This window comes from Siphateles boraxobius, unplaced genomic scaffold (assembly GCF_051911475.1).
Source record: "Siphateles boraxobius isolate OS27281-9 unplaced genomic scaffold, OSU_SipBor_1 25, whole genome shotgun sequence".
NCBI lineage: Eukaryota > Metazoa > Chordata > Actinopteri > Cypriniformes > Leuciscidae > Siphateles > Siphateles boraxobius.
Genome location: NW_027508866.1, coordinates 15223013 through 15241887, shown reverse-complemented (window position 1 = coordinate 15241887; position 18875 = coordinate 15223013). Strand labels below are relative to the sequence as shown.

The 18875-nt window shown below is 35.8% G+C and overlaps 1 protein-coding gene across 6 annotated transcripts; it reads left to right on the top strand.

The window, feature by feature from the left end:
- The first annotated feature begins 1658 nt into the window (after nt 1-1658).
- etf1b (eukaryotic translation termination factor 1b) lies at nt 1659-18739 on the top strand. Of its 6 annotated transcripts, none has more exons than XM_077242891.1 (11): nt 1659-2040; nt 2362-2470; nt 6570-6745; nt 6982-7121; nt 7207-7345; nt 8659-8849; nt 8934-9063; nt 9210-9380; nt 9478-9542; nt 17067-17214; nt 17295-18739. In XM_077242891.1, exons 2-11 carry the CDS (start codon nt 2385-2387, stop codon nt 17375-17377), a joined length of 1329 nt encoding a protein of 442 aa, XP_077099006.1. In that variant the 5' UTR covers nt 1659-2040; nt 2362-2384; the 3' UTR covers nt 17378-18739. The 6 variants fall into 6 exon arrangements, with proteins under 6 accessions (XP_077099006.1, XP_077099007.1, XP_077099009.1 ...); XM_077242892.1 differs by having other exon boundaries at nt 1882-2040; nt 2365-2470; XM_077242894.1 differs by having other exon boundaries at nt 2026-2253; nt 2365-2470.
- Nucleotides 18740-18875: the final 136 nt, after the last annotated feature.

The following is an 18875-nucleotide window of genomic DNA, read 5'->3' as shown; positions in this document are numbered from 1 at the left end:
TTTAAGCAATTTTCAACTTTTTTTTACAAGCTATACAAGATTCAACTCATTTTTTTTAAGTCAGTTTAATGTAATTTAAGTTGAAATGACTTAAACATCCAAGATGATTGTAAATGTTTTTTTTTTTAATTACAGCTTTAAATTTCTAAGTACAGTGTATCAACATGAGTTTTGAATATTATGACATTAGTCCTGGTGCTGGAGTATCCCAGTGCTGCACATTATGGTCTTGGATGCTTGACTTATGAGATTATGATATAAATAAAGGTGTGACAAAGACATCAGAAACGTGCATGGGGAACTCAAGAGATGCAATAGCATTTTTCTATTTTTTTTTTATTATTATTTAAATCATATATGATGACTACTGCATTGCAATGTACAAAAATAGAATGCATAATGCACAAGCCTTAATCTCACAAAACCTGTCAAGAAGTTGCCCAAGTCATATTTCACCCCAAACTCATTAGAAAAAAATACATAATTACATTTTGCTTGAAGAAAATTAAGCCTTTTTTTTAAAGGACTGTTAAAGTTGGCACGAAACTGAAGTTGTGATAGTCTTTTCTTCCCTATTGTTATGTATATCTGAGTGAAACAGGTTCTCAAACTGAAAAAAATAATATATATATATATAGGGACTTGATTTTGTCCATGGGGAATTGAGTGGATGGTTTTGGTTTGCTCAGGATATGATGGGATATACCCTAATTCATCACCAAATCCCCCCATCCCCAGATTGTGATGGCCCACTATGAATGCCCCCTGCAGGTCGTCCTGGGTTTGCTATTGATATGATGTGAATGACAGGTTGTCCTGACCTTGCACCACTAAACATGTCATCAGAGAAGAGAAGGGATGTCACTGCAAGGAAGTTATTTTAATTACAGATTACGAGGGCAAATGAGTAATACTAATTATAAATGATGGTGCCCAGATAAATAATTTATAATAAATAATGCAATATTTATTAAATTTAAAAAAATATATTAATATTTATTAAATATAAAAAATGTAAATGTTGATTTCATTGTGACTTTAAGTCCTTTAGAAAAATAATTTCACAATGCAAAATTATCTTAACGGTAGGCTTGGTTTTTATGTCAAATAGAACATGAAAACAACAGGTCTGTGTGTGGTAGTGCTGAACATTATAATGTATTTTAAATATGAAAATAAATTATATCGAAAGTTCCTGGTTGTGCCTAATTTTCTGATACAATAATTAAAGAAATTCTAATTTAATATTTGTAAAATAATGTCACGTTTTCTTGAAACAAATTTAAAAAAACGACAACAATTTATGTCATTCCCACAAAGACTGCATCCTAAAAACCTGTCAAGGGCCAGTCGTTTCAGATACTTCTAAAGAAATTGGCAGTAATATCTTGTTTATAAAGAAAATTAAACCCATTCTTCTAATTGTTTTGGCATTATTATCATGACAAACATTTAGGAAAACTTAACAAAATGCACTACAGTGGCCAAATAAAAGAGGGGAAATGTATGTTAAAGAAAAGAATGATGCAAAAAGATGCAAAAACAACATATCAAGGGCGAAACGTGGCTTGTGCTGCGTTTCTCAAAATCGTGATCTAAGTTGATCCACTGGTGCCAAATTCTGTTTTTTTTACGATGCATTCGAGAAACGCAGCCCTGCCCTGAACGTTTTCGTACGAATCACCCACAAACACCTCCTCGCAGGCTCGCCGGTTTCTGATAAGACCCAAAAGTCGTAAAAAAGACCTTCTGATGAGACCCAAAAGTCCAAAAAGACCCAGTTCCACCCTTTCTGTTTGACAGCAAAATCCTCCAATAACGCATCTCCAACTGCGCCCCCACGCGCGGCGTTTTCAGGAAGTGATACTAAATGGAATTTCTGCCTTTCCCCACGTGAGCCTCCATCGAAGCACCACGCGCAGCAAGACCAAACCGGCTGCTAACGATAAGTATATCACGTCACTGGGAAACAGCGGCGAGCGAGTTCTGGACCACAAAATACCTGCCGTACGGACGCGGCGGAGCAGATCATTCTAGTCTGTGAGTACGCTGCAATAATGTCTGCTATTAAAATCGCTTCGGTTATTTTGATCACGTGTTGAGGATAAAATAAATGCAAAAGGGTGGTTTTGCACGAGCGGCGCGTGGCAGCAGGGATGTTTTCGCGCGCGAGAGGCCCGCGCGCAGGGCTTAGCGCATCAAACTTGAGTCGCTCTTGTCTCTTCCACCCACAACAAGCCTTCTTTTAATCAAGTAACAATTCTGTCCGATCCATTCCGATTTCTATAGTGAATGATCCGCCTTTAAAATCTCTGGCAGTTCAAGCACTTCGCGCTAGCAAGCTAAAGTTATCTTTTTCAGCAGGTCCAGACAGCGCGAGGAAGATGGCGGACGACCCCAGCGCAGCGGACAGGAACGTGGAAATTTGGAAGATTAAGAAGTTGATCAAAAGCCTCGAGGCGGCCAGAGGGTGAGGCTCGCTCTGTCAGATCCTCTATATTTGTATACAGGTGTTGAATGACAAATAATAACACATCTAGTGTGCGATTTGATTCGTTCTTTGGGGGGGAGGGACCACATGCTAACCAGCTTGCTAACAGCTGTTGTAGAGAGAAGCATGGTGGACGGAGAACGAGACCGCTCATTGTACAGCTCTTTATTTCCAAAATATTGTGTTGTGGGATAAAGAGCGGGGAATGTTATATGTGGTGTCGTTTGAAATGTCGAGCATCTTCGGGATGACGCTTTAAAACGGGCTGGTGGAGGTGACGTTTGGGAGAGACCGCTAAATATGTTTTTTTTTTTTGTTAAAAGATTAGTATTTTTTTTAAATGTCAGATTTTATCATTATGATTTGATAACATCTTTGTTGTAGTTGTCTTCGTGTACTATGGCTATTCAACCAGTCGCCTTGAGGACGTATGTATGCTTTGTTACATCGTTTTCACATTGAAAGTGAATGTGAAACATAATGACAGCCTCAGTTATCTTCTCTTTTTTAAGTGATGAACTAGCAAGCAGTGTTGACTCAAATGTACTGAATATACCTTGACAAATTTACTCATAAACAGTTTAGATGTCAAGTTAGCATGATGCTCATTCAGTACTGTTCAAGGGAACAGTAAGTTAACCCTTGTGCATCAATTAAAAAAAGTTACTCATAGGTACATAGAGGACAAAAATGTCCGTATCCAAAAACTGTCATAAAAATATTATAGATTTATATTTTTTTCCACTTTCACTGACATCAATTTTTTAACCAGCATCAGCTCTAATCATAATGACCAAACATTCATTAATTTTCAGAATTTTAACCCTTAAAATGTGGGTTTGTTTACATAATGCCACTGTTGTTTTTTTATGAAAAAAAGAAAAATAGTAATTATTTTCAATTTACTAAATGCTAAGCAGAATTTTTTTTCTTTGATTATTACAGCCTTGGATATGTCAATCATTAAAAACAACATTAATTTTGATGCATTAATATTTTTTATGCAGTATCAGATTTAAAAAAAAGCTACCACTCAGGCCCATAAAGGACAAAAATGTCCATGTCAAAAAAGTGTCATAAAAATATTATAGATTAATATTTTTTTACACTTTCACTGACTTAGATTTTTTACTAGCATCAGTTCTAATCATAATTACCAAACAGTCATTAATTTTCAGAATTTTAACCCTTTTAACGTCGGTTTCTTTACATAATGCCACTGTTGATGTTTATAAAAATTAGAATAATAATAATAATTTTCTATATACTAAATTCTAAGCAGGATTTTTTTACTTTAAATATTACAGCCTTGGATATGTCAATAATTAACAACGATATTAATTTTGATGCAATCATATTTTTTATGCAGTATCAGATAAAAAATAAAACTACCACTCAGGCCCATAAAGGACAAAAATGTCCATGTCAAAAAAGTGTCATAAAAATATTATAGATTAATATTTTTTTACACTTTCACTGGCTTAGATTTTTTACTAGCATCAGTTCTAATCATAATTACCAAACAGTCATTAATTTTCAGAATTTTAACCCTTTTAACGTCGGTTTCTTTACATAATGCCACTGTTGATGTTTATAAAAATTAGAATAATAATAATAATTTTCTATATACTAAATTCTAAGCAGGATTTTTTTTCTTTAAATATTACAGCCTTGGATATGTCAATAATTAACAACAATATTAATTTTGATGCAATCATATTTTTTATGCAGTATCAGATAAAAAACAAAACTACCACTCAGGCCCATAAAGGACAAAAATGTCCATGTCAAAAAAGTGTCATAAAAATATTATAGATTAATATTTTTTTACACTTTCACTGGCTTAGATTTTTTACTAGCATCAGTTCTAATCATAATTACCAAACAGTCATTAATTTTCAGAATTTTAACCCTTTAAACGTCGGTTTCTTTACATAATGCCACTGTTGAAGTTTATAAAAATTAGAATAATAATAATAATTTTCTATATACTAAATTCTAAGCAGGATTTTTTTTCTTTAAATATTACAGCCTTGGATATGTCAATAATTAACAACAATATTAATTTTGATGCAATCATATTTTTTATGCAGTATCAGATAAAAAACAAAACTACCACTCAGGCCCATAAAGGACAAAAATGTCCATGTCAAAAAAGTGTCATAAAAATATTATAGATTAATATTTTTTTACACTTTCACTGGCTTAGATTTTTTACTAGCATCAGTTCTAATCATAATTACCAAACAGTCATTAATTTTCAGAATTTTAACCCTTTAAACGTCGGCTTCTTTACATAATGCCACTGTTGATGTTTATAAAAATTAGAATAATAATAATAATTTTCTATATACTAAATTCTAAGCAGGATTTTTTTTCTTTAAATATTACAGCCTTGGATATGTCAATAATTAACAACAATATTAATTTTGATGCAATCATATTTTTTATGCAGTATCAGATAAAAAACAAAACTACCACTCAGGCCCATAAAGGACAAAAATTTCCATGTCAAAAAAGTGTCATAAAAATATTATAGATAAATATTTTTTTCCACTTTCACTGACTTAGATTTTTTACTAGCATCAGTTCTAATCATAATGACCAAACAGTCATTAATTTTCAGAATTTTAACCCTTTAAACGCTGGTTTCTTTACATAATGCCACTTGTTTTTTTTATAAAAATTATAATAATAACAAAAATATTCCATATACTAAATGCTAAGCAGATTTTTTTTTCTTTAAATATTACAACCTTGGATATGTTATAGGTTTGGCTGTGAGAGCACTTGTCAACGAAAATCTTCCAGACAAAACAATCACCATTTTCTGTGAAAACAAAAACAATGTGTTGTGGAGCTTCTAAACTTCTACATCAAAGTCAAGCTCACCTTTTATCTTTGTAAAAAAACAATAACAAATGAAAAGGTGCAAGCAAGTAATAAGAAATGTGTTTGAATGAAAAAAATCCTCAAAGCTCAGTAACTTTTTGACCTTTTCAGTTTTCACATGGCAGGATCTGTGACTCTGCCAAGGGTATGACTCATTTACATGTGGTGGGATTTGTGATTTCCAGTACAATATAATTTCTTTCTTTCAAACTGAAAGAAAGAAAACCCACACACACACCTAAAACTTTCAGTACACACATACAAACCACACTCTGACATCCATACCAACACACCCACACAATTATAGCTTCATAATTTATCTAATTGGCTCTATAATATGCATAAGCCGAAAACAGCAGAAAACAACAATAAAGTGATCATTTGCTTTATATGCCAAACCTGAAAAAATGGCACAATCTGATAAAAAATAGTAAAAATGTAAATTTTGAAGCCTTGCCAACAGAATGAAAGCCTGTTAAGAAAGATTGCATCATTTTATAGTTGAATGGCACTGGGATTAAAAATCGCAGTTTTAATGGGTTTCAATGGGGACATTTTTGTCCAAAAGGCGCTGAGTGGGAGTATTTTTTGTACCTAGTGCAAAATAGATTTTTTAAAGGAAATGAAGGTGAAATATTAAAATTCCAATAAAAATACACACCTGTAGCAAATTTCATGCAGTTAGCATTAACACAGACAAAGTTATCAAAAAAACAAAACTGAAAAGGACAAAAATGTCCATAAGGATGCACAAGGGTTAAATTGATCAAAAGTGACAGTAAAGACATTCAATGTTACAGAAGATTTCTTTTTTAAATGCTGTTATTTATAACTTTCTATTCAAAGAATCATGAAAAAAATGCATTGTTTCCACAAATATGCAGCACAACTGTTTTCAGCATTGATGACAATAATAAGAAATGTTTCTTCAGCAGCAAATCAACATATTAGAATGATTTCTGAAGGATCATGTGACTGAGGACTGGAATAATGATGCTGAAAATTCAGCTTTGCCATCACAGGAATAAATTACATTTATAAGTATATTTACATAATAAAACACTTATTTTAAATTTTAATATTTCACAATATGATCATAAAAACAAATCTTACTGACCCCAAACTTTTGAACGGTACTGTATGTTCATGAAAAATTCTCAGACTGTTCTATTCTCTTCTTCCTCAGAAATGGCACCAGTATGATATCCCTCATCATCCCACCCAAGGATCAGATTTCGCGTGTTGCTAAGATGTTGGCCGATGAGTTTGGCACGGCTTCGAACATCAAGAGCAGAGTCAACAGACTGTCTGTTCTAGGAGCCATTACCTCCGTACAGCAGAGACTCAAACTCTACAACAAAGGTAAATATGTGGGTTTAGTTTAATCTAAGAGCCATTTAACTTCTCAGATGATGGAATTTCATTGTGCTTGGTATGTTTAACTTTTCCAAAGTGATGCTGTTCAAATATTAAACTGGCAGTTGATATACATTTGCTGTGTATGTGTGGGTATGATAGAGAGTGGCGCCTGATTTAATCTTTTCATTAGGTGTGGTCTCTCCTGATCCCCTCACACGAGTCTGCTGTTTATCTTGCAGTGCCTCCTAATGGCCTGGTGGTGTATTGTGGCACCATTGTGACTGAGGAAGGCAAAGAGAAGAAAGTAAACATTGATTTTGAGCCTTTTAAACCAATCAACACATCCTTGTATTTATGTGACAACAAGTTCCATACTGAGGTAAATTATCTATCTGTCTATTTATCTAACTATTTATCCTTCTATCCTATCTATCGTAACAACTATTATAATTTTTTGTTCACAGGCTCTAACAGCTCTGCTGTCAGACGACAGCAAGTTTGGCTTCATTGTGATTGATGGTAGTGGTGCCCTGTTTGGGACTTTACAAGGCAACACAAGGGAGGTGCTGCACAAATTTACCGTGGACCTTCCCAAAAAACATGGTAAAAGTGTCTTCAAATCACTCGCTGTTAGGGCTGGGGTAGTATGGATTTTTTGTAACTTCGGTTGAAAAGCAAGATTTTCCCGCGGTATGGCGGTAAACCGCTTTAAATACCACCCCACATTTTACATTGGAAATGAAAGAACACCTATTGCAACATGTCTTAATTACAAATATTATACTCCATATTTATGTTAATAAATCCATAATACACTCCTTAATAAAGTGTTATTTTTTATTTAAACTATGTCGATTATATGAAAAGTGAACCGCATGAGTAAGATAAGATCATAAGATGGGTCAGACAAGATTTTGACCACTTTATTAGGTTTTGTTTTGTAGAAAGCCTTTCTTTAAATTTAATTTCGTTGTGTATAAATTGTACCTTAATTTTAATCACTGTTTCATTAACGAATTGCCTGGAATTAATAAATAAGAAGCAAATATAGCAGACATATAATCAGGAGGACGTGGAAGTGGGGGTGCGATCTCTTGCGCGTGAACTGGAGCTCGTCTCAAATGAACCGAAACTCGGCGTAGGCTAGGCCTAAATGTCTACTTTTAAACAAAATTCAAAACGAAATGATAAAATTTTTGTTTACAGTAGCCTAGTCAGGTAAGGTCAGGTTTGCCGATGTGCGTTATAGGCTATTTACTTATTTATATTTATCCCTGTGCGCCGATCGGAGACAGAGTTCACTGCTGATATTCTGGGGATACAACATAGCCAATATACTAGGGACTTTAGCCTTTAAATATCTTTGCTGCATTGGATCAGTGTTCTTTCTAGAACAGCCAAGAGCTTTCTAGCCTCGCGGCAGCAGCGCCTTGCATTGCTCATAGACCTTAAAACAGTCAACGCCGCGGATGCGGTTTCTAAAATTGATCAAAAAACTTGCGGATGAAATAATAATAGCCCATCCGCGCATCTCTAATACGAATGGAATGTTATTATGTGTCATCATGAAACATTGCGCTCCTCAACTCGCTAAAGATCGGATTTGCTCCATCTTTTGATAAGTTTTGTTTAGAAAACATTGAATCCATGTAAGCCAATATATCATTTGACATAATCCATGTCATTAGAATCAATGAATCCATGTCATTAGACACAACGTGCACACATGTGCAGGCCGATGTTTTGTTTTTGTTTTTTTTCTCGGTGATGACGGTGACGAGCTCAGACCCGCGGTTGGAGTCACGTGACCGCGGTATTGCGGTAATGCGGTAACCGTCCCAGCCCTACTTGCTGTGACTCTTGTTCTTTTATAGGATTTTGAATTCACCCACTTGTTTCCTTTAACCTTCTTTTAGGTAGAGGAGGACAGTCAGCTCTTCGATTTGCACGTTTGAGGATGGAGAAGAGACATAACTATGTGCGTAAGGTAGCGGAGACTGCTGTGCAACTCTTCGTGTCCAATGACAAGGTCAACGTGGCAGGACTGGTTCTTGCCGGATCGGCCGACTTCAAGACGGAGCTCAGCCAGTCAGACATGTTTGATCCAGTATGTTCTCTTAGCATCAAATGATTTGCAAACTTAATTCAGGGTTTTGGTTCTTTTCTGACTTTGGTTCTTCTGCACATGTAGAGGTTACAAGCAAAGGTTCTCAAGCTGGTTGACATATCATATGGAGGAGAAAACGGTTTCAACCAGGCCATTGAGCTCTCAGCGGAAGTGCTCTCCAATGTCAAGTTCATCCAAGAAAAGAAACTAATAGGTAGTTAATCCAAGAAGCATTTACAGGCTTGATAAAGGTGATAGACATGCTGGGAATTTTTTTTGTGGCCTAAAACACTGGGCTTTCAGTAATTTTTATGGTGTGTTTTTTTTTTCTTGTGTAGTGACTTGTGTCTCTGATTTCAGGACGATATTTTGATGAGATCAGTCAGGACACAGGGAAGTATTGTTTTGGAGTTGAAGATACGCTCAAAGCGCTGGAAATGGGAGCGGTGGAGATTCTTATAGTTTACGAGAACCTGGACACTATGCGTTACGTCCTACGTTGTCATGGAGAAAATACTACACCAGAAAATGGTATGCACACCCTCATTCTTGTACGTGCAATTGCTTAATATTTGCAAAATATAAAATGATTCCTTTCTCGGTTTAATTTCATTGTTTTTTTTATCAGATGAAAAGACTCTCTATCTGACACCAGAACAGGAGAAGGACAAGTCTCATTTCACTGACAAAGAGGTATGTAAAACTGTCAACTAAATTCAGATTATTATTTGTATGTTATTCAGCAGATTTTATTATAAGTAGTACAGATGCTCAAGTCTAAAAATCTTTCCCTTGAATGACTTGAGTTTAACCTGTTAACCTGCAACACCACTTTTGAAAAATCCCCAGAAATGACATACCCAAACTAAAACAGATACAGTTCATGGACCCTTTGTACTAAAAGCACAAGTATGATCTCATTTGAAAGCTGACACCTGGCAGTGTATTGTAAATGTAGAATTAATTATTCTCATATTGAAAAAATTGTTATAAATAGCTTCAAATTTTTGTAAAGTTATTATAAATTTATTTTTTATGAAATACCTTCATAAAAATAATATTGAAGTTGGCATTGTATCAATCTATGAATGCACTGCAGCTAAAGCCACATGTCTGACCATGTTATATTTAAAATCTGAAGATGACAAGTCTAAAACTGTCAGGGTTCCCGCGGATCCTTAAAAAGTCTTAAATTAGATTTTTAAAATTTAAGGCCATAAAAAGTCTTATAAAGTCTTATTTTTACTTATGAAAGGTCTTAAATTTTAGATGACACTTCGACTTAGACATATCTAAATGTTTTCCAAATTAAAACTATCTAATTAGCGTAGTATTATTTTATATTATTCTATCTTTGTGGATTTGCTTGTTCACGTGACAATTCGCATCACATTCGCGGCCGGCAGAATAACGTCTGTCTCCTGCACGCGAGAGAGGAGAGAAGAAGAAAGTTGGCAAATGTCAGTTCAGTAGTAAGTTCATTCTTTGTGCGTAGGGGTGTGCGATGTGTATTGTCAACTATGACATTGTTTTAACGATGTAGGAGGCACTGTGAGCTGACATCGCATTTGTCTCTCGTGCTTTCACTGCGCGATGTGTCAGTGCAGTTATAGGTAGGCCTATGTCCCCAAATTAGTTTTTGTCTTATATTTATATTATGTTCTTATATTAGAATATCACATCAGTAAGAGTGCCGTCTTCCCGTGCACAAGTGTGATATTTTGTTATACAATAGTTAAATTAAAAATAAATTAACATTGTGAGTTACTTTTTAGACACCATATTGACAATATTATTTGTTTTCCCTTTATTTCGCTGACGAGAATTTCAAAATGAAACCGTAGCAGAGTCTAATGCAACAGACACCGATGATTTCTTGACTGAAATCCACGTTTTAAACGAGTCATTTTAACGATTCAATGAACAATCACTTGTTTCTTTCCCGAATGAATAAGCCGTTTGAACAAATCGGTTGAATGAATGAATGACTCCCTCAACTCGCTTACGGTATTAAGACAGTGACTTGCTGCCGCCTACTGGCGGTTTTAGTTTCATATTTAAAGTACCCTTTAATTAAAACGTTAAAATTAGAAATCATTTCATATTTAAATATTGAATATGGATTTTTTTTAAAACTATCTCATAGCTTTATTTATGCAATTGTAAATGGAGTGTAAATATTAATGCCTCTTCTGATGCTGCTTTTGTGTCACCTCTGAACTGCAAAGATGGATTTTGATTGAATGATTTAATTTGACTGGTAACGGTGGTACTGTATAATTATTGTGTAAATAAGTATTATTGTATAAATAAGTATAATTACTGTATAATTTAATTTGAATAATTTGAATGTTAGTATTTGACATAAAAGGTGATGCAGAACTCTAAATAAGTTTAGAAAAAATGTCCATATATAGGTGAAAATGCCCCTGGAAATCAATTTAAGGTGGCAAATATTGCACGTTAATTAATCATTTCTGTCACTGCTGTGAACTGACCACTGCATAGAATATGAAAAATATGAATATCTTCGTGAGTCTGCTGTCAACAACAGGCCTAAACCAGCCATTGCACCAGCACAAAAACACAATCAGTAAAATATCATCTAATTATTATCAACAAAATGTTTAAAATATCGAGATATATTTTTGTCAATATTGCACACCCCTAATGTACGGTCTTAATTTTGATTTCTTCAAGTCTTAAAAAGGTCTTGAAAAGCCTTAAATTTGACTTTAAAAAGTGTGCAGTAACCCTGACTGTAGTTAAATGTTTTTCAAGATCATGTCATATGACTTTATTTTGATTAGACTCTAAAATGCAAACTGATGTTTGTCGTCTTCTAAGCATCTATTCAGTCTATTGTATCCATCGTTTGTGGTGCAAACGAGCCCCATCCAGTCTCAGTCTCCCCTGCACACATTCACACCTCTCCGGCCTGTTTATGGCTCTAAATATATTTTTCTTTTGTCTTCATTATAATTACTAAGGACTGGCTATTCACACTGTTTCAATCCCTAATTTATTTTTTCAAAGTTTTTTGAAACTGTATCAAATGTCCTTCTTGAAAAAATAAACATTTCACTAAGATTCCTATTTAAAAAATTCATAAAGATAACCGCTAGGTGGCAGGTGCATCTGAGGGCTAGCTACCATGTTAGCCTAGCACACCATCAATACACGGCAATTTATGAGATTAAAACCATGTTTGTTCTCCAACCTTACTTTATAACACAAGTTGAGCGTTTTAAATAACATTCTGTGATCTGATTTGGCTTCAGATAAAAATTCGGACAGAAAATATATTATTGTATAGTATTCTGCACAATGATAAAGTCTATATCGATTAGCATTACATTATAATTATAATCTATTATTATGAAAATACCTAACATGGCTCGAAGAACACAGGTAAATCAAATATCATTGCAGTCATGTTTATTGTCTTCAAAACGTTGTTATCTGCAAGTTACAGCGATCTCTGGAAGCTTTGTTTGTGTTGGGAGTTCCTGGGATGTCACATGATTATGGCACTTCTTCATGTGTTCCATATATGGACTGCATATGCACAGGATGCCCTCAGGCTGCCAGTATGGATTGAAAACACAGTACATCAGAGTATCCAGAGCTCATAATGATTACAACTAGAGATGCACCGATTACAATTTTCTAGGCCGATTCCTATTTTTCATGAGTTTGGCCTGCTGATACCGATTTTAGCCGATTCCGATTTCATTTTTTCTAACCACTTTACAGCAAACACAAATATTTATTTTCTATCTTTTCTTTAATAGAACATTTTACATAGAAAATAGAACATTTTTTGAACAAATTAAATAAAATAGAACTATATAAATGACTACTCCTGGTGTGGGAAATTCACACATGTAAATGCAGTGTTATGGTATGGAAGAACCATTTTCACTTACAGTATTCAACAAAAAATATGATAGCCAATATTTACTTATTTAGGAAACTAAACTTCTGTATGAAAACAGGTAATGGCAATAAATAATATATAAATAGCAAATACAAATACATATAGCCTTGAATATAAAGATGTTTCTCAAAACACACACACACAAACACACACACAGGCCTTTTGCAATCACTTGTACATCAATAGCAAGTTTTATTTTGCTAACAGTTCTTCTCTCATCTGCTACATGTCCAGCCAGGCTAAACAAGCGCTAAGCTCGGGCAAGTGGAGCAAGTGCAAGGACACGATTGGGAAATAATAAAAACAAGTTTAAATGGGTAAATTTTCTATAAATATTTTTGAGTCTTCATTTTCTTTTCTGACATAGCCTACTCCAGTTCTTGTTAAAACACACCAGACATGCAAATTCTGTGCATTTTGGGCACTTTTTGGGTGAAATCATATTTTTTTTGTTCAACAAAATGCTTTCACTTAAATTGAGGTGAGCAGCGCAGCAAAAATAGACTGCGCCGAAACCCTGCATCACTGCTGCTCACGCGACACTCCTGCTCGACGCTCACGCGCTGCTCCTGCTCTCGGTGTGAATGCACTCATTGATTAACATGCACGGCAGAAAAAAAACAAACAAAAAAACACGCTGCTCACGCTTGCAGTGTGAAACAGACATAATTGAAGCACAAGGTTTCCTACATGTGCCTTCCGTGTGCACGTTTGACCAGCATAAAATCGGAATATGTCAGACTGACCAATTCCGGTCACCAGCCGATCAATCGGTGCATCTCTAATTCCAACGGCCCATTTGGGTATAAATTCAATAAATATTATTACTGTATATATAAAACTAATGTAAACCTATGAGAATCTATCAATATTTCTCCAAATCTGCACATTTTTGAGCTAAAAGCCCTGAGAGACGTTGTTTTGTCAAGCGCTGTCATGACGTCCTCACAGGAGTTTTTTTCTGAATGAGACCGTCCGACGCTCATAATTCATATTAAAGGTATCGACTCATTTTTTGATTACATAACTCCTGACACAAATTAAGACATAACTGTCACTATAAGTTTCTTAGAATACAATAGTGGTCAAATACTGAAACGTGAGTCTTTTATCTTTTTAATGATGTATAGTTTTTTCAAGGTAATAACTTTAAATCTGATAGTAACTTTGAACTATTTAAACAAAAAAATGGTTCAGTGCACCGGCGCTCTGGCAACGGTTAACAGGTTAAGGGCCATACTCAAGCAAACATTGATGATCTCATGGCCTGAAATGAGACCAGCAGCCTTTGAGTTAAAACCCTTTTAGTTAAAAATCTTTAGGATTATATCTTCCAATCAGTACCAAGCTCATTGCAGTTCTGTTTTTTTTCTGATTTATCAGAATTACGCGCGCTGACTGTTTATCAGCTCTGACCAATATTAGACAACACGGCGCGAGCTAGATCACACCACACAGTTACTACACAGTGCTGGGAAATTCAGAGAGGAGAAAAATTCTGTTATAAACCACAGATAATAGATCAGACAGAGCTGATGTGGAAACCAAGAGAAAGATTGTGCCATTAACGAAGAAGTTATAGAGGGCTTTTCAATCTACAATATTCACCATGGATTCAATGTTGTAACACTAACTGTAACTATGGTATTGTGGCAGAAATAGTCAAATGTTTTTACATTATTCATCTCAGGCTTCGTACAACCTTTTGAGAGTGAAATTCAAGCCATTTTTATTGACTTTCAAGTGCTTTACATTTTTTCCAGCACTAAGGCTCTAAATAATAATCAATTTTAATGTTTTTTAATGTGATGATTTGTAAAACTAGAAGTTTAAAGATGGAGAACTAACACTTTGTTGCAAACAAACACTTTTATTTAAAAAAAAACATGAAAATACCACTATAACCAGTAGATGGCAGCAGAGGAGCACTCAATGACTATTTTCATTTCCACTCCCTAATATATGGAAAAGTCAACAAAGTCTCATGAAAACAAAAAACTTTTCGTCAAATTGTGACTGAATCGCACAGAAAGCAAGTAAAGAGCACTCCTTTTATAAGAATAGAATATTGACATTTTTCCCTGTGAAATTAGGTGTTGTTAATAAGTTAGTGATTATTATTAGCTTATTGCGATTATTGGTGGTTATTGGGCGGTTGGTCTTGTATTCGTCTTGTACACAAGACACGAAAATAAATTAAATGTCAAGGAAGAAAAATTTGTTTTGTGACAAGGTAATGTGGTCAACCTCAAAAATGGGCCGGGCCGGGCAGCGTTCTGTACGCCATGAGAGTACCGTGATATGTACCTTGGGTGGTGTATTGCGGTTTTTCGCAACACATACAAGTTTAAGCAAGAGGTTTTTTCTTGTGCGTCAAGCAGGTACGGTTGAGCTTCTGTTTATGTTTGCTGATCAATGTTTATATATGAATAAAAGCCTAAATTCAATCTGTTCATCATATAAAGCGATCGAGTTTTGACTCATCCGCTTAATTCATATGGATTAGTTTTATGATCTCTTTATAAACGTTTTGAAGCATTAAAATTTCATTTGCTTAGCTATCTATGGAGGGACAGAAAGCTCTCAGATTTCTTTAAAAAGATCTTCATTTTTGTTCCGAAGATAAACAAAAGTCTTAGTGGTTTGGAACGACACGAGGAGAAATTAATGACAGAATTTTCCATTTTTGTGTGAAGTAACCCTTTGGTCGGTTATGTCTTAAGTATATGTAAACAGCTGAGAAAGATAACGTGTATCAGTATTGGATCCATGCCATCACCACATGCACACTTGGCTGCACTGATTGCTTATCCTTATCGAGTAATATTTGCTTTGCACTAGAACCAATGCGTGCCGATGTTAGGGCTGGGTACAGAGTTCGATACTTTTTAGGTACCGACCAAATTGCCTCGATACTATCGAGTATCGAAAAATGACATGTTGTTCGGTTCCAGATTTCGATACCTAAGGAGTTAACTCTTCAACGTCAGTGCTCAAACAAATACATATGAAATGCACATACACACAAACTCTACACACAAGACGTTGCGCACAAACTCATATGAGACTCGCGCGTGCACGCACAAACTCTCCACGCTCATTCTTATGACACGCGAGCGCGCACACACACAGACACACACACAGACACACACACAGACACACACACAGACACACACACAGACACACACACAGACACACACACAGACACACACACAGACACACACACAGACACACACACAGACACACACACAGACACACACACAGACACACACACAGACACACACACAGACACACACACAGACACACACACAGACACACACACAGACACACACACAGACACACACACAGACACACACACAGACACACACACAGACACACACACAGACACACACAAACTCTCCGCGCGCATATTCATATGAGACGCGAGCACACACACATAATACCTTAAAGATGTGGAAAAGTCGATCAAAAGTGTGGGTACATTTCTCCAGGCTCGATGCCAACAGTGCGCGATGCAGTATTTGTGGTAAAATAATTGCTCCAAAGACCGGTACCACGACATTATGATGAAGACCTTGACAGTGCACGGAGTAAACATAAAAGTTGCTCCGTCTTCGACTGGTAAAAAAAGAGATACCTTGTTGATCACTCTGACAGACATAATAACCTACTGAATGTACACTGCCGTTCAAAAATGTGTTAGTCAGATTATTTATTTCAGTTAGGAATAGGATGCATTAAAGTTATCAAAGGTGACATTAAAACATGTGTAATGTTCGAAAAATATTTCGTTTTTTAAATAAATGCTGTTCTTTTGAATCTTTTATTCATCAAAGAATCCTGAAAAATGTATCATAGTTTCCAAAATATTAAGCAGCAAACTGTTTTCATATTTCTGAAGGGTCATGTGACACTGAAGTAATGATTTTGAAAATTCAGCTTTGAATTCAATTCATTTCAATAAATTACATTTTAAAATATATTCAAATAAGATTTTAAATTGTAATACTATTTTACAATATTACAAGTTTTACTGTATTTTTTATTTTAAAAAAAAATCAGCTTTGGTGAGCATGAGCTCTTTATTTGTTTTTCTGAGGTAATGTGTTATGTAATCTTGTTCAAATGGATTTTATAAAATTGGTATCGGAAAAAGAATCGTTAGGAACCGGTATCGAAACTGAGGTATCGAAATTGGCACCGGATCGAAAGATTTTGAACAATACCCAGCCCTAAACGATGTATAATGTTAACGGTACCATACATGTTTGTTATAGACGGGTCAGGAGCATGAGCTGATCGAGAGCATGCCACTGCTTGAGTGGTTCGCCAATAACTATAAGAAGTTTGGGGCCACGCTGGAAATAGTTACAGACAAAAGTCAGGAGGGCTCGCAGTTTGTGAAAGGCTTCGGAGGCATCGGTGGTAAGTACTCCACAGATTTTGATTTGTTAGAAAATGGAAAAATATTGTTTTATCAATATAAACTCCCCCCCCTTCCCCAGGAATCTTGAGGTACCGGGTGGATTTCCAAGGCATGGAGTACCAGGGAGATGATGACGAGTTCTTTGATTTAGATGACTACTAGGTAGTCGGGACTGACATAAAATTCAAATACAAGATCTCCCCCTGTCGTACCACCCCACCCCCCCCCCCCCCCCCCCCTTCACCTACCCCGCAAACAGCAGGGGAACGAAGGAGATGGAATCAGCAGGAGGGAGCATAAGAATTTGAGATGGCGGCGGATGGTCTGCGTGTCCCTGGCTTTAGAATAAAGTGACTCCATCTCAGGACTGGAAGAAGTGGAGTTTTCTCCTCCACTAATTAGCAGGTCATCACAACATGGCCGTGGCCCGTCTGCCTGTCCTGCCTCAGCTCTACACAAAACACTCTAGGCTTTCAGATCTACTTTTTCTTCCCTTTTAATCTCATTCCTTTCTTACTTTTGCCTCTCATTTTATGATGGCATCTGCTGCTGTTGTATTTTATTCAAATGTATTATATTTTCTCTTATTCAGTGTATGAAGAAAGTAGTAGCAAACTATTAGACCAGTGCTGCTTACCCAGACACCTCAAGCCCATTGCCAGGCCTGCGTTTTAATTTCCTGGTTAGTCCAGACTTGATTTGTTGCCTTGTTTCTGCTGTAAACCAGTGTGGTGGTGGTGCACTCTGAGCCAGCGGTACACCCTACTCCTCCCAACGCATTGTGCCCACTTTGAGGTGTGTCGTGCTCTCAAATGGACCATATTAGTAACTGGACCCATCCCTCCATGAAGACCGAGAACCGTCTTTTACAGAACATTTCCCTCGCTTGTTTTCCTCAGCCCCCAGGAGATCCTACTTCTCGAAATAAACTATATGAGTGCCTGAATTTTGCAGTTTGTGAGATGTGAGCACAGTGTACCAGCGTCTGGACCGTAACTTCAGCCTCCTGCTGTTTCTGAACAAAAAAAATCTTAGCTCGAGCCTTCAGCACTCATTGGTATATGACGGCTTTACCGGCAGAACACATGCCTGGGAATGTCCTTTGGGACCGATTATGGGGTGGGGGTGGGGGGTTACTGTGTTAACTGTGATGTGTGAGTGGGTATATGTCAGTTTGGCTGTTTCATTCCCTTTTAAAAGACCTGCCACAGACTACAAGCCTCTAATTCCTATCCATTTTGTCCTGTCATATTTTATTAGCAGATTGTTTTTTAGAAAGACAATCTGCAAATCAGTGATATTTTGGACCTTTAACAATTATGGCATGGTTGGTGTTCTGAAGCCTACTAAAACGAACAGATAACCCAATATTGAAAAAGGAGATAAATATCCAAATAACGGGCCCAAAATATTTTAGCAAATATTATGTTGTACATTTTCTCATTTTCTTTGAATCGTCACTATTTTGTATAAATCATTTGTTACATCTGGACACAGACATTAAACGTTCTCATTGTTTGCAAATTGCACTTAAAGTTTGTTTATTTTGCAAAGCTATTTTATCTTAATTGAAGGTAGATATTTTTCTGATAATTTTTCAATTAAAAATTGTTTAGATCTACTTGATGCTTCTGGCATAGTTGTCACCAGCATACAATCA